The 16880-nt window shown below is 45.0% G+C and overlaps 1 protein-coding gene across 1 annotated transcript in view; it reads right to left on the bottom strand.

Moving 5' to 3' along the window:
* GRIP2 (glutamate receptor interacting protein 2) overlaps positions 1-16880 on the bottom strand; it is a 293045-nt gene that overhangs the window by 72793 nt on the left and 203372 nt on the right. The window contains exons 8-11 of the mRNA XM_077451617.1: positions 15764-15908; positions 12476-12648; positions 6837-6962; positions 1380-1538 (exon numbers count right to left, since the gene is read on the bottom strand). Of these exons, the coding sequence (XP_077307743.1) occupies positions 1380-1538; positions 6837-6962; positions 12476-12648; positions 15764-15908 (603 nt within the window). The remainder of the gene's footprint in view (positions 1-1379; positions 1539-6836; positions 6963-12475; positions 12649-15763; positions 15909-16880) is intronic.

Here is a 16880-nt window from a genome sequence, read left to right as displayed (position 1 = left end):
ATGTCAGAGCAATTTGGCCACACCCACCGTTCGCTGCTGCATGCTATGCACACCACATTACTACTCTCCTTGGGGCACCCAAAGGTTTACCATGCCGCTAAAGTGTTCGGGTTTGGCTTGAAGAAAAGGTGGCAACCCTATTTATCATTGCTCTGTGTCTTTAAGCTCTGCTCCTTCTATCTGGACTCTCTCCCCCACAGTAGTTCTGTATATTCCCCTCCTCTTCCTGTCTCCGATTTATTTGCTCAGTATATCACCATGCTGTAACATCTTTCCTTGTGGCTTACAACACCAACGTTTTTCTACCTATGAATATCCATCATTAAACAGAACCATTGAAAGGATTCATCGTCTGTCTCTCCATACAGTGAGTTTATTCATTGAGTTAAGTTGTCTGCATTGATGCAAGGGATAAATAGAACACCAGGATGTGTAAGCCCTATATGAAGCTGGAGATAAAGTTTATGGCCTTGTATGTAGTTTAGTCAGAACAGCTTTACTACTGCATCTGCGATCCATCCCAAGTCTCGTTGTGGTAAGTCAGTCTGACGTCACTCCGTGTTGGTGATGTCACATCCGGCGCGCCGCCTGACTACAGCAGCTTCACCATCCGGTGGCTTGGAGTTCTCTGTCCGGTTCATTGGGGGCCTCTCCACATCACTTAACCTTATGGGTTCAACCAGGGGTCTGTCATCTCTTCCATTGGGTGGATGCCCATGCGACATCTGGTATCTACACACCTTTTGGCCACCCCCAGCACCGGCCCGGACACACCTGCCGGGGTTTGGATGAGATTGAGGTTCATAATCATGCATGATGTTTAACATTGATTGTCTGTCAGCCATATTTTAACCCTTTCCATTCTTGGATTCCTTTGACTTTGATTTCACAATAAATCTTCTAAATCACAAACTGTGGCATAGACATTTTTGGGAAGTTGCGTGACTCCCACGGGAGTCTATTGCCGGAAGTGGGTGCAGATACCTGTATTAGACAGGTATAAGCACCCCCTCCCCTCTGAAAAGTGCCAATTGTGGCAGCGGAGGGGGGGGGGGAGGAATCAGATGAGCGGAAGTTCCACTTTTCGGTGGATCTCCGCTTTAAGGTAAAAAATAGTTAGGCTTTATGCAACCACTTTAAAGTTACTATGATCATCAGCTCCATCTAGTGGCCATAATGCTGTATTTTCCTTAACCACTAATTTATTTTTTATTTTTTTAGGAATGAATAACATTTGACCTATTGAAGAAATAGGAGAACGTTCGATTTTGCCCCTATTCTCACAGGACGCAAGTACATGCACAGGACAAATAGCTCTGCGAGTTTTAAATAATTACACTGCATAGACCGTGCAAGGACAGGATTAAAAATCAGTTTACAGGAACTCTTGTGGTCCTTTCTCCGTTGCCGCCTTCTAGTCATCGTCGTCCTTGGACTCATCTGGTGCGCAGTGCGGGGGAGGGTGTTGGAATTTTGGCTGCTACTAAAGCCAGGAGTGCCTGCTGACGAGGAGGAGGAGAAATTGGTGGCAACCAACGCTGTGGAGGATAGAAGAGTAGGAAAACAGATGTCAATTAAAGGGCCAGTTCATACGGAACAAGCAAAACAATGAACAAAAAAGAAAAAAAAAAAAAAAAAAAAAAAAAACTTTCCCCTACATTTTCTTCTAGATCTCATTAAAGTTTTCTTTTAGCTCACAAAATGTAAACACCGCTTTGCTGCATACTGGAGCTCATGGGCAGAGAGAAGTGCTGAGTGGGCATTACCTGGATAGTGATCCTCAATAGTAGACCAAAGGGCAGGCATATGTGTGGCGGCAAAGAGGGTGGACTTTAATGCCCACACACCGCACATATGCGTCCATGGCCGGCAGAGGTTTCTATGCCAAGAGCAAAATCGCTGCGCTCGATCTCTGCGTCAAAGACTGCGCACACACATATGTACATTGCCATGAAAAAAAGTATGTGCCCCTTTCTGATTTTTTTTATGTTTTTGCATATTTGTCACCTTTAAATGATTCAGATCATCAAACTAATTTTTCATTTTACATAAAGATAACCTTAGTAAATACAAAATGACGTTTCTAAATGACGATTCCATGCATTTAAAGGGAAAAAAGCTGTCCAAACCTTCCTGGCCCTGTGTGAAAAAGTAATCCCCCCCCCCCCCTGCTAAATCACAAATGACCTGCGATTAACAACATTGTTTTGTTAAATTTCACTTGCCACACCCAGGGCTGATTACTGCCAGACCTGTTGAATCAAGAAATCACTTAAAGGGGAACTGCAGTCTGCTCACATAAATTTGTAATAAAAACATCTTTGCCATTTTGAAGCTTCCCTTCCAACCACTGTGCTCATTATTTTATATACACTGTGATTCTGTACTTGCCAAATATGTTACAGAAATCTCCCTCCGCTGAGTCTGGCTGCAGCCAGAATAGTGGCCATTTATATATTTATAGCTCCGATCGCTGTATAAATGTCACTGGTCTCAAAAAAAAAAAAAGTGTCAAAAGTGTCTGATCTGTCCGCCGCAATGTTGCAGTCCCCACCCCCAAAAGAAAGAAAAAAAAGATCACAGTCATTACTAGTAAAAAATAAATAATAAAAATGCTATAAATCTATCCCCTATTTTGTAGACACTATAACTTTTGTGCAAAAAAACAAAACAATCAATATGCGCTTATTGCGATTTTGTTTACCAAAAATATGCAGAAAAATACATATCGGCCTAATATGATGAAGACGTTTTTTTTTTTTAATCTTGTTTTTGTATATTATAGCAAAAAGTAAAAAATATTGTTGGTTCTTTGTTCAAAATTTTCGTCTTTTTTTGTTTATAGCGCAAAAAAAAAAACACAGAGGTGATCAAATACCACGAAAAGAAAGCTCTATTTGTGGGGGGGGGGGGAAGACATAAATTTCATTTGGATACAGCGTCGCACAACCGCGCAATTGTCAGTTAAAGCAACGCAGTGCAGTATCGCAAAAAATGGCCTCCTGGTCATTAAGGGGGCAAATCCTCCCGGGGCTCAAGTGGTTAATAAACAAACTCAACATTTAAAAACTGCATTTTGTATTTATTCGGGTTATCTTTGTGTAATATTAAAATGTGTTGGATAATCTGACTCATTTAAGTGTGACAAATATGCAAAAATAAAATAAAATAAAATAAAAATCAGGAAGGGGGCAAATACTTTTTCACAGCACTGTATATACAAGGGGGGTGTGATCATGTGTTAATGATACAGGAGGAAAATTTATAGTACATTCCTTTTAAGCGAAAACCCTTTAATTAGCCCGCAGTGCCTGGCAGAGTAAACGCCGCTTCTTGTGCCCCGGCCAGCTGTAAAGGGCTCGTTATTGTGCCGGCTTTGGTTAGATAATACAGTAACATCTAATTAGTAACTGGCATCTGCCTGGCATTGTGCACTGCGCTGCAGACAGCCATTTATCATCATAGTAGAAACGCTCGGCCTGGCGGCGTCTTCTCATTCCTGCGTGTCGGCAGATGTAGTGTTAAACTCCGCCACCGCCAGAGGGGGGGGACTAGGCGATGCCCTGTTCCAGGGACAAACGTCTGCTTTATTATTAATGGGGCATTACTCTGAAAGATCCGTGACTGTGATCAGGGTATATATAGATAGCTATCTATATTCTCTCTCTCTATATATATCTATATCTCTCTCTATATATATCTATATCTCTCTCTATATATATCTATATCTCTCTCTATATATATCTATATCTCTCTCTATATATATATCTATATCTCTCTCTATATATCTATATCTATATCTCTATATATCTATATCTATATCTATATATAAAATTGTGTGTCCAGTGCCAGGACAAGGTCCTCCAGAACATGGGCGAACATGCCAAACTGCCACCCGGGGGGGGGGGGTGTATGAGCCTTATGTGTCAGCAAAAATCACCAATCAACCAGTAATCTGCATGATTACCCCCTAAATATAAATTCCCTCTACTCCCGGCACAACCCCCCCCCCTGAAATCTTCCCTCTCAGCAAAAATAATTGCCCCTCCTCCATCCCCCAACACAAATTCCCCCTCCGCTAGCAAAAATCCTCTTCCCCCAATCCCCCCTCCCAACACAAATCCCCCTAAATTGCCTCTCCCAGCACTCCGTCTCCTCCCCCCCCCCCCTCAAATTTAACCTCATAAAACCATACTTAACCCTGCCACTCCCCGAATTCAACTCCCAACACAAATCCACACCCCCCCATATCCTTCCAGCCCCCCCACCCTACATATTAGTGCCCAGGGCAGCAGCCCCCCCCCGGCCCTGTATGAGTGTATTATACAGACATAGACATGGCACACAAAGCCTGGGGTGATTTTACTCCCCGTTTCTCCTTATTGTTCCCTTGGAAAACACTCTCACTTCAAGTGTGCTGTAAAACAGTGTTCTTCAACCCTGTCCACGGGGGGCCACAAACAGGTCATGTTTTTCAGATCTCTTCACAGAGTCACATTAAATATTTAGGAAGATTTGTTGAGAGAATTCCAGGATTTTTTTTCTTCCCTGTGGAGTGGGGCTGTGCCCACACCGCATGCGTTAACTGCTCATTTTTGTCTAGGGGTGAGGAGAACGGAGATCTATCCCCTTATCCACCGATCCTCCAAGTGCAAGACCGGTCCCTGCGGCTCAACCCCCCCCCCCCCCCCCGAGGTCAGGCCCCCCCTGAGGTCAGCCCCCTCCCCCGTGGTCTTGTGTGGTGGACTGTTCACACCCATAGACCAGCTCTGGATGTGAGGACGGCAGGAACAGTTCACCATCTAGCCCAGGGGTGTCCAACCTGCGGCCCAAGATGGCGATGAATGCAGCCCAACCCAAAAATTGAAAAAAAAGTACTTACAAATGTTGATTTTTTTTTTTGTATAAAATGCGTTTATACTTAGTGAACACATGCGGCTGAAGAAACCTTTTTCAGGGTCTCTTTATTGGACTTTTAGGCTTCATGTACAGGGGACATTTTTAAACCTATCCTGAAGGATGCAACTTGACAGATAGTAACAGACGTTTAAAAACGTCCATTGTGCCGCTCTTACATGCCACATTTAGAAGCGTTTTTTGCATTGCAGATAGTCAAAAATGTATCTCCATTAAAAACACCTATAAACAAAAACGCAGCAAATGCGAGTTTCCACCTTTGGAGGCGTTTACAAGCTGTTTGGCGTTTCAAATGCCTCTGAACATCCGTCCTGAATGCATTTTTTTTTGCTTTCCAAAAAATGCTTCTAAACTCAACTGCCTAGTGTCAGGGCTGAGCTCAGCCCTTCCTTCTCTGAGCTGGCCGCTCAACTGTCAGCTAATTGCCAGCTCCTATCTCTCCACAGGTACTCAGCTGTTGATGATATCCTGCTCGTCAGTCCTGCCTACTTAAGCCGTCCAGCCTAGAGAAACTCTGCCTTCGCCTTGGTCAACATCACAGAGACTATCTCCTGCATTCCTGTTTAAAGACTTGCTTGGCTGACATGCCGTCTGGCTCCAGATCCTGCTTGCTGTTTTACTACGCTCAACTCCGGCTCCCTAACGTTTCGCTTGTCTGACTATCCGTTCCTGAACTCTGGCTATGTTTTGACTATGTTTGTTCTATTTACTTTTATTATTAAACAAGTGTGATTTAACTGTACTTCTGTGAGGCAGAGTGGCTCTGTGTCTCCCCCCCCCCCCCCCCTTGTCCGGTCAGCAGTGTGGAGATCAAACACGCAGAGCTCTCTGTGTGTGGATTTTTCTCCCCCACCTTTCTCCTGTCAGCAGGAGAGAGATTAATAGAGATTATTAGCAGGGCAGTGGGGTGGGGGGGGGGGGATTAATAAAGCAGCGGCATGACTATAGTAGCTTACAGAGGACGACACGGGGTGAGTTGCAGGCAATTAGTGAGCAGTAATAATGTGCAGTAACCTCTAGAAACCAATGGGTGATCGCTAATTATGTGCAGTAACCTCTAGAAATCAATGGGTGATCGCTAATGATGTGCAATAACCTCTAGCAACCAATGGGTGAGCAATAATGGATGTGCAGTAACCTCTAGCAACCAATCAGTGAGCGGTAATGGTGTGCCGTAACCTCCAGCAACCAATAGGTGATCAGTAATGATGTGCAGTAACCTCTAGCAACCAATGGGTGGTTGTTAATGATGTGCAGTAACCTCTAGCAACCAATGGGTGAGCAATAATGATGTGCAGTAACCTTTAGCAACCAGTGAGCGGTAATGATGTGCAGTAACCTCCAGCAACCGATAGGTGAATGGTAATGATGTACAGTAACCTCTAGCAACCAATGGGTGAGCGGTAATGATGTGCAGTAACCTCTAGCAACCAATGGGTGAGCGGTATTTGTGTTCATTAACCTCTAGTAACCAATCTGAGTGGTAAGGATGTGCAGTAACCTCTAGCAAGCAATCAGTGAGCCTGGACCAATCGATGAATGTGAACCAGTTCTTTATGTGTACATTAACTTTTTTTAGATAAAGCCAGCCATAGACGGTGTGGATCTAAGCCGGTTCGGCAGGAACTGGCCAGGATTTGAACCATGTATGGGTAGGCTGAAGGTAAGTTGGACAGCTTTCCCAGAAGAGTTGAAGCTGTTATATATGCAAAGGGTGGGCCAACTCAATATTGAAGCCTACAGACTAAGACTGGGATGCGATTAATGTTCATTATGGGTGTAAAGGCAGGTGTCACAATACTTTTGACAGTATAGTGTATTTGGAACTATTGCCGATTTTTTTTTTTTTTTTTTTTTTTAGGAAATCAAAACAGAGTGCCCTACATTGCAGCAGGCATGAGACATAGCGGTGTACTCACACTTGCAGTAGTCTTGATTAGTAGGAGGATTCCAAGTGGGGGTCTTGCAGTGCCCAGGGAGGTGGGTATGGCAGTAGTTGACGCAGGGGTCCCAGCAGTGGTGGTGTTCACTCTTCTGCACCTTAACTGGGAGGAAAAAGGGGTTCAACTAAACTGTAAGCCTCAAGCCATGACTTTATATTTCTTGTGAACGTAGAATTGCTGCCCCCTCCTAATAATCCCCAACGACCAGGCAAGGATTTCAAAGGGTTCATCTAACTTCTGTAGTCATCTTGAGAATTCACTGGCTTTAAAAACCATCAGCCTCCATCTATAGGGGAAGATATTCATTGTGAGCGGAGTGAGCCTTTAATAGCAACATTTTGGCTCAGAAACTTTTAATTCAGGATAAACGTATATTATTTATTGCCTTTTCTCTGCTGATGCCTGAGAAGTGGCTGAATGATCTACTATTTATTTGCAGTATATGGCATCCTAATTAAAGATTCCTTCAGCCTGCTCAAAAAACGGCTTCTTCTTCCCTTTTCCTTACTAAATTTTCTAAACTTCTCTCTGCTAACCTGCTGCTCCCCATCTCAGGAACTCTCTTCTACAGAACTGTATTAACCACCCACCTTTTGGACTTTAAAAATCCGAAAATTCTAAAACAAAGTGCGGGAAACCAGCGTTCTGTGCGCGTTTCGTCCACCAAGTTCAAAACGCACTGCAGTCACAATCTGCAGCAGATGTCAAAAGGTCAACTTCACCCCAAATGCAGGTCGCAAACGTAATGCGTTTGGCCTGCACCGGATGGCATGGGTCAGAAGCACAATGCCATCTGGCTGCAGTGCGTTTTTAAAAAAAAGTAGTACACTCACTACTTATGGCGTGGTCCAGTTTGAGCCCATTCAAAATGAATGGGCTCAAAAAACACCACACTGCACCGCATGTGAATTGCATAGGAACGTGCAGCGCATTCCTGTTCCTGATGTGAACTGAACCGGTCCCATTCAAACTTTGGCAATTTGGAATTGCTGACAGAATCGCCACGATTCTGCCAGGGGTTTCGATATAGTAAAAAAATGTGCAATGCACATTTGGGTGCCATTCATCATGAATGGTACCCCAAACGCTACGCAATTTTGCTGCGACTTTTGGTATTGACCAGTGCGTTTCAGTCCATTTGAAATAAATGGGCTCAAATCACACCACACATGAAAGCACAGCGCCTTCCTGTGCAATTCAACGTAAGTGCAGAATTGCTCTTGGCTCAAGGCCAAAAATTTGGTCCCTGAGCTTCTTTGGATCGACAAATGCGCATAGGGCAGCCCATTCAAATGAATAGGATGCCCTATGCGTGGCACGCATTTCCACGTAAAAATCGCAAGTTTCTTTTGCAAGTGGGAACGCAAGTCCCTGCTATGCATAATGTGAACGGGGCCTATAGATTGCTTTTTTCCCAGAAAGGCATGCATCTTTACTTCATAGCAGTTCACACAATGACATTTCATATAGTTCTATCGGCTGGCATGGACTTACAGTGTTGCACTAAAAAAAAAAAAAAGGTATAGCACACAGTACTTTTTTCAGCTTGCAATACCTGCAAACCACTTGCTAAGCAGTGTTGTGAACCATCCACACCAGAAATCAGGTATTTTGCCTTGTCTTGCTTTGGGGGTACAGTGGGACTGTATGCTAATGTAACGCTACATAAGCTGCCTGAGACTATAGGCGTGCTAAAAGAGATGGTCAAAGATTATGGGCATGCTACTGGAGATGGTCAGAGACTATGGGCATGCTACTGGAGATGGTCAAAGGCTATGGGCATGCTACTGGAGATGGTGAGACTATGGCTATGCCACTGGATATGGTCAGAGACTATGGTCATGTTACAGGAGATGGTCAGAGACTATGAGCATGCAACTGGAGATAATCAGACTATGGGCATGCTACCGGAGATGGTCAAACGGTGGGCATACTACTGAAGATGGTCAGACGGTGGGCATGCTACTGAAGATGGTCAGACGGTGGGCATACTACTGAAGATGGTCAGACGGTGGGCATACTACTGAAGATGGTCAGACGGTGGGCATGCTACTGGAGATGGTCAGACGGTGGGCATGCTACTGGAGATGGTCAGACGGTGGGCATGCTACTGGAGATGGTCAGACGGTGGGCATGCTACTGGAGATGGTCAGACGGTGGGCATGCTACTGGAGATGGTCAGACGGTGGGCATGCTACTGGAGATGGTCAGACACTATGGGCATGCTACTGGAGATGGTCAGACTATGAGCATGCAACTGGAGATAATCAGACTATGGGCATGCTACCGGAGATGGTCAAACGGTGGGCATACTACTGAAGATGGTCAGACGGTGGGCATGCTACTGAAGATGGTCAGACGGTGGGCATACTACTGAAGATGGTCAGATGGTGGGCATACTACTGGAGATGGTCAGACGGTGGGCATGCTACTGGAGATGGTCAGACGGTGGGCATGCTACTGGAGATGGTCAGACGGTGGGCATGCTACTGGAGATGGTCAGACGGTGGGCATGCTACTGGAGATGGTCAGACGGTGGGCATGCTACTGGAGATGGTCAGACGGTGGGCATGCTACTGGAGATGGTCAGACACTATGGGCATCCTACTGGAGATGGTCAGACACTATGGGCATCCTACTGGAGATGGTCAGACACTATGGGCATCCTACTGGAGATGGTCAGACACTATGGGCATACTACTGGAGATGGTCAGACAGTGGGCATGTTACTAGAGATGGTCAGACAGTGGGCATGCTACTGGAGATGGTCAGACTATGGGCATGCTACTGGAGATGGTCAGACTATGGGCATGCTACTGGAGATGGTCAGACTATGGGCATGTTACTGGAGATGGTCAGAGACTATGACCATGCTACTGGAGATGGTCAGATGCTGGGCATGCTACTGGAGGTTATTATCACTCAGGATTTATATAGCGGGATTTATATTTATATAGTGCCAACAATTTGCGCAGAGCTTTACAACATAGAGATGGTCGGAGACTGCAAACCTGCAAATGGTCAGAGACTATGGACATGCTACTGGAGATGGTCAGAGACTGCAAACCTGCTATAGGCGTTATTGGGGACTGGGGGGAAATGCTTCAGAGTCACAGACTAGAGACCTATGACATGAGAGTGCTAGAGATCACTGCTATTACAGCCCCTTTTCAATCAGTGCTTCCACCAAAGCATATAAAAGTGTCTGAATGGATCCTGAGAGCACGATCTGCATTTGATTATCTTCAGTGGAGGTTAGGGGAGACAATCGGGATCTAAAAGTCCTGATGTCTCTATAAAAAAAAAAAACCTTTTACCTGTCAAATGCTTTTAAAAAAAAAAAAAAAAAAATGTAAGTGTTTAAAAAAAATTCCAAATATAATAAAATAAGTAGAAAAAAAAAATAAAGTAAAAAAGTACTCCCATCACTCATACATATGAATGCAAATGCTCATGTGAGCCATTGTAACCCACATCAGAGTGGGGGCAATAATTCTAAAGCCACAGTTCACTGTTCACTCTAAATTGATAAACTGTATAGGGCCTTAAAGTGTCGCCTATGGACTATTTTAGGTACCCTAGGTTTAAAATTTTAAGGCTTGGCACGTTTGGTATTTGGATTTTATATTTTACCAAAAAAATTAATTAAAAAATGGGTAACCTATTGTGATTGAGTGCATTAAAATAATTTTAGTGTATTCTTTTCTGAAAATATATGCTCGATAAACAGTTATGCAAATATGCAACATAATAATAAAAAATAAAACTTAACCTGAAACCATTTTATTCTCCAAATTATGAATTTTTGTGGATTTAAAGTAATTTTTTTAGCAAAAAAAAACCCTGCTGATTTTAATTAAAAAAAAAAAAAAAAACCCTGGTAGAAAAGTGGTTAAATGACTCAGGAGGCAGGAGGGCATGCGAGTGTGGGCACTCTCCATAGAGGGCACGCGGGTGTGGGCATAGAGGAAATAAAATAAATATGAATATTAGTGCGCTAAAAAACTAGGATGATTAAACAATAATTTAAACACAATATTGTGTCTTCACTTTACATGAATTTACGGATATACCCTTTTCTTATATCCATTAAAAGTGCTCTCGTGCATAATTTTGTGCAAAACATACAAATAAAAATAAATATAAAGTGCCAAAAATTTCCCTCAACAGAAATACACAATTAATAAGTATTTTGTAAACTATAACTCTCCATAGAGGGCATGCGGGTGTGGGGCACTCTCCATAGAGGGCATGCGGGTGTGGGGCACTCTCCATAGAGGGCATGCGGGTGTGGGGAACTCTCCATAGGGGGCATGCGGGTGTGGGGAACTCTCCATAGAGGGCATGCGGGTGTGGGGCACTCTCCATAGAGGGCATGCGGGTGTGGGGCACTCTCCATAGAGGGCATGCGGGAACTCTCCATAGAGGGCATGCGGGTGTGGGCACTCTCCATAGAGGGCATGCGGGTGTGGGCACTCTCCATAGAGGGCATGCGGGTGTGGGCACTCTCCATAGAGGGCATGCGGGTGTGGGCACTCTCCATAGAGGACATGCGGGTGTGGGCACTCTCCATAGAGGACATGCGGGTGTGGGCACTCTCCATAGAGGACATGCGGGTGTGGGCACTCTCCATAGAGGGCATGCGGGTGTGGGCACTCTCCATAGAGGGCATGCGGGTGTGGGCACTCTCCATAGAGGGCATGCGGGAACTCTCCATAGAGGGCATGCGGGTGTGGGCACTCTCCCAAAGAGGGCATGCGGGTGGTGGGCACTCTCCATAGAGGGCATGTGGGTGTAGGCACTCTCCATAGAGGGCATGCGGGTGTGGGCACTCTCCATAGAGGGCATGCGGGTGTGGGCACTCTCCATAGAGGGCATGCGGGTGTGGGCACTCCTTTAGAACCGAGCACCTGGACTCCACCAAAAAATTAGGTAGCTACAATACCAGCTAGGTGGTTTATCTCCCTTTCTTGTAAAAAAAAAGTCATAGCACCAGGAAGATTCGTGACCTACTGCTAATTATTTGAATTTGTATAATTGTTCTCTGCCTTACGGTATATTGCGGACAAAGTTCATTGTGGGCATCCTCATAATTAGTTATTATAGATAAAGATTATATATAAAACATTTTAAAAAACCCAGAGAACTTTGTAATGGATTTAGTAAAGGAATAGAAATTTTCCTTTGCCTCCATCTTTTATGTATCTCCACTTCTGTGTTTTAAGGTGGTCTTCTCGCCCCCCCCCCCCCCCGTGTGCCCTAGATTTGCGCACCACTGCAGACGACGCTGACATTTCTATAAATCAATGTGAATATAATGAATTGCTATACACAGAAGCTGTAGTGGTGTTAGAGTTGGCAGGGACTGAGGACAGGAGAGGGTTACAGAGCTGTCTATACAAAAAGCAGGCTACGTTATTACACAGCTCTGCGCCAACCTTGCCCTGTCAAATAACAACCCTTCACGATGAGAGGCTTTAGATGAAGAGAACTTCTCCCTCTGCAAAGTGACTGCAGGCAGCCGAGCTCGACCTTCACCTAGCACCATCCCCTGCTACAGATCTCATCATCACCACCCCACAGGGGGGGGGGGGGTAAATCGGCACATCACTGACCGGTCTCTGGCGGCCGGAGAGACAGCCGACTGTGGTGGACTGGCAGGATCTCCAGCTTGACGTTCTCCATGGTGCTGGCCAGGAGCTGCGTGGCTTCCATCACCGTGCAATGCTCTGTACTGGTGCCATCGATGGACAGGATGTGATCTCCGGGGTGCAGCGCTCCACACCTGCAAGACAAATGGATGGAGAAGATTAGATTACATCGTTACGATACATAGTTACATAGTAGACGAGGTCGAAAAAAAGACACAAGTCCATCAAGTCCAACCATGTGTGTGATTATATGTCAGTATTACATTGTATATCTCTGTATGTTGCCAGGTGCTTATCTAATAGTTTCTTGAAACTTTCGATGCTCCCCCCACTGAGACCACCGCCTGTGGAAGGGAATTCACATCCTCGCCGCTCTTACAGTAAAGAACCCTCTACGTAGTTCAAGGTTAAACCTCTTTTCTTTTAATCTTAATGAGTGGCCACTGCCAACTCCCTTCCACAAAAAAGTTTTATCCCTATTGTGGGGTCACCAGTGCGGTATTTGTATATTGAATTTGCAAATACAAAAAGGGTTTTTTGTTCCTTCCTTACATTTGTATTACAAGCAGGGGCGGCCCAATCCATTAAGGCGCGGGGGCGCTATCCCCCCCATTAATGCATCCGGATGCATGAATTACAATGGCGGGGGGTGTTTTTTTTTTTGGAAGCGCCTGTAGGCTTCAAAATAGGGTGGGCTCGGGGTGCAGAGAATGCGAATGGAGCCCACCCAGGTGTGTTACAACAGCGAATGAATGATCCCTATTGTAACACTGATCCTCATCTCGACCAATCAGGAAGCGAGTTTTGAGACCCGCCACCCGGTTGGCTGAAAGGACAGGCGATCCTGTTGGATGCTGTGATGGAGGAGAGAAAAAAAATGGTCTGATGGCTGCACTATCTCTTATGCATTTTTTAAGTAGCCCCCCCCCCCCCCCAAATCTTTGTTCATCTAAGTATGGATTCTGACCAAATCCTTTTGGGCTGGAGCACCCCCCCCCCCCCCCAATCATTGCCTCTTATTAGTGTCCACCTGTGTTATAGGAGGAGTCCTTTTAATTCTCCCATATAGAGGAGCGTATGGCGTCCCATGGTTCATAGAAGCAGGATCTTCCAGTCTATGGATCGCGTAGGACCCACTAATTCGGGGTACTTTGTCGCAGTAAGTGGGCTTAGCAACTATATGACCATATAGTGTGACCAAACCCCGTTTTTAACTAGCCTTTCAGGATGAATGCCATTTTTGTATGTGCGCGCTGTAATATTTTTTTTCTGTCTTTATGGTCTTATGGCTGCACCATCTCTTATGCGTTTTTTAGGGTGTGCCCCCCAAATCTGATGGAGGAGAGGACACGGAGCCACTGCCCGCCCCCGCCTAGATGGGGTAAGTGCCGGACCGGCCAGCAGACAGTGGGGGGGGGGAGGTGGAGGCGGGGGGCTACCCCCCCCCCCCCCCAAAAAATAAATAAAAAAACAGACACCACTGGGATTACAAGAAAAAAAAATAAGCAAAACAAAACACAAATATGTAAATCAGCCACGCCTTTCTAAACTAAAAAACTTGGTTATAAAACTTCACCTTGCGTGCAGATAATATTTAAAATCAATCAAAACAAAAATTTTAGTGACATGATCCATTGTTACATGTGTAAAACCCAATTTGAGGGAAAGAAGGGGGTAAAGAGCCAAGAGGCCCTATTTCGGACTTTACAGGCAAAATGGCCGAAAGTATAGTAAAATGTATACTTTATTTAACAGACGAACGGTCGAAAAAGTAGAAAAGATGTTAAAAACATACAGTAAACATATGATGGTCATAAATGTCTAGTGTAAACAGAGGGTTGACACCACGGACAGCAGTGAGCTCCTGTGCATCAACGCGTTTCACTATTTTGCTTCGTCAGGACGCACTTGGGGGTAGTTGAAAGAAACAGGTCTCACTTGTCGGCATAAGATTGTCTCCACGTGGAGACTTCCCAGATGATCACCAGAGAATCCCCATATAAGGCAGGGGACTTCTTTCCCTCAAATTCAGTTCATACAGATGTGGCCTTTGGAGCGCTATCTCAATTTTTGCCTTAAACGTAACATGTAGCCAAAAGATGAATTTATCCTTTAACTGCTTGCCGACCAGCGCACGCCGATTTACCTTGGCAGAGTGGCACTGGTGGGCCGGGTGCCCGCGATCGTGTCACGGAGAGGTAGAACAGGGAGATGCTTTTCTAAACAAAGCATTTCCCCGTTCTGCCTGGTGACAGGACAGAGATCACCGCTCCCTGTCATTGAGGCATAGCCCATCCCCTCCCCACCCCACAGTTAGAATCACTCCCTAGGACACACTTTAACCCCTTCACCGCCCCCTAGCGGTTAACCCCTTCCTTGCCAGTGTCATTTACACAGCAATCAGTGCATCTTTATAGCACTGATCGCTGAGCAATCACAAATCACAATCCCAAAATAGTGTCAAAGGTGTCCGATGTGTCCGCCATAATGTTGCAGTCCTGATAAAAAAAAATCGCAGATCGCCGCCATTACTAGTAAAAAATAAATAAATAAATGAAAATGCCATAAAACTATCCCCTATTTTGTAGACGCTATAAATTTTGCGCAAACCAATCAATGAACGCTTATTGCGTTTTTTTTTTGTTTTTTTTTGTTTTTACCAAAAACACGTAGAAGAATACGTATCAGCCCTAAAACTGAGGAAAAAATGATTTTTTAATATATTTTTTTGTGATATTTATTAAAGCAAAAAGTAAAAAATATTGCGTTTTATTTCAAAATTGTCGCTCTTTTGTTTGTTTATAGCGCAAAAAAAAAAAAAAAGCAGAGGGGATCAAATACCACCAAAAGAAAGCTCTATTTGTGGGGGGGGGGGGGGGGGGGGGGAAAGGATGTCAATTTTGTTTGGATACAATGTCGCACGACCGCGCAATTGTCAGTTAAAGCGACGCAGTGCCGAATCGCAAAAAGTGCTCTGGTCAGGAAAAGGGGGTAAAATTTCTGCAACGTTCTGCTTCAAAATCAGATCAGAAAATTGCCAATTGATCTTGACCATGGAAAAAAAGCGAGAGCCACCGGCAGAGGGGATCAGATTGTGTACTATACAAGCTCTTTGTATGCGGTTATTGATTATCACACTGTGAAACGTGAACTGCAGAACAAGAGAAGGGCGGCACGGTAAAAATAAATCAGAGACGTCGTAGGGAAAGGCAAAGTATATTCCCATCGCCAGAACAATGGCCGCTCACCCTGTCCGCCACGCTGGCCGGCTTAACCTTGTCGATGATTATCACCTGCTTGTTCCGGTGAGTGCTCGTGCTCAGCGAAATGCCCAATGTGGAGCCGGGTGTCTTGGCGATTTCCACCAGTAGGGGTCCTGATGCGTTTGTCACAGTGTCTAGGAGAGAAGGATCATGGGTAAACATGGAACACACCATGGAGATTCGTATTTAAATCATTCCTGACACTCAGGATACACTTTACATAAACGGATAGCTAAAGGTGGTTGTAAACCCTTACATATGCCCAGTGAAAGCGACTGGTGATAAACAAGAGATCAAACAAATCCTCCTACATAAGTTGTACCTGTTTATCTGCAACTCTCCCTTCCCTACAGCCATTCAGAGTCCAGAATTTATACAGCTTGTCTGAGCTTTCAGAAAGAAGGGGGGTGGAGAGCTGAAGGTACACTCTGCAGATTTCATTGAGCAGAGCTGATTGGAGGGAAGGGACACACCCTCCACTGACAATCTAATTCCGCATAGACACGAACGGACTTTTCTGGCAGACTTGTCCGATGGAATCCGTCAGACAATTCAATCGTGTGTGGGCTCCAGCTGACTTTTTTTTCCCCCCAAAAGTCCAACGGACCTAGAAATAAAACATGTTTCAAATCTATCCGACGGACTCAAGTCCGATGGACTAAAAATCGGGAAAAACCGTTCGTCTGTGTGCCGGTCCGACGGACCAAAATACGAAGCAAGGGCAGCTATTGGCTACTGGCTATTGAACTTTCTTGTTTAGTCCCATTTACGTCATCACGTTCAAAACTATCGAACAGACTAAGTCCAGTTGTGTGTGGCCAAGTCCGCTCGTTCAGAAAGTCCTTCCGACCTCCGCCGAAAGCCCCGTCGGGAAGACCGTCGGACCGAGTCCATTGAAAAGTCCGGTCGTGTGTACGCGGCATAAGTCTGACCGCGTACACACGATCGGAATTCTCGTCGGAAAAAGCTCTGATGGTTTTCCCGATGGAATTCCAACGGAATTCGGCTCAAGCTGTCTTGCCTACACACGGTCACATCAAATTCCGAATTTATAACGCGGTGACGTACGACACGGTAAGAAGGCACTAGAAAAAGGAAGTTCAATA

The sequence above is a fragment of the Lithobates pipiens genome, unplaced genomic scaffold (genome assembly GCF_037356315.1).
Source record: "Lithobates pipiens isolate NorthernLeopardFrog02 unplaced genomic scaffold, aLitPip1_a1.2 Scaffold_23, whole genome shotgun sequence".
NCBI classification, from domain to species: Eukaryota; Metazoa; Chordata; class Amphibia; order Anura; family Ranidae; genus Lithobates; species Lithobates pipiens.
Note: the sequence above shows the minus strand (reverse complement) of the source record. Positions and strands in the feature narration are given on the sequence as shown.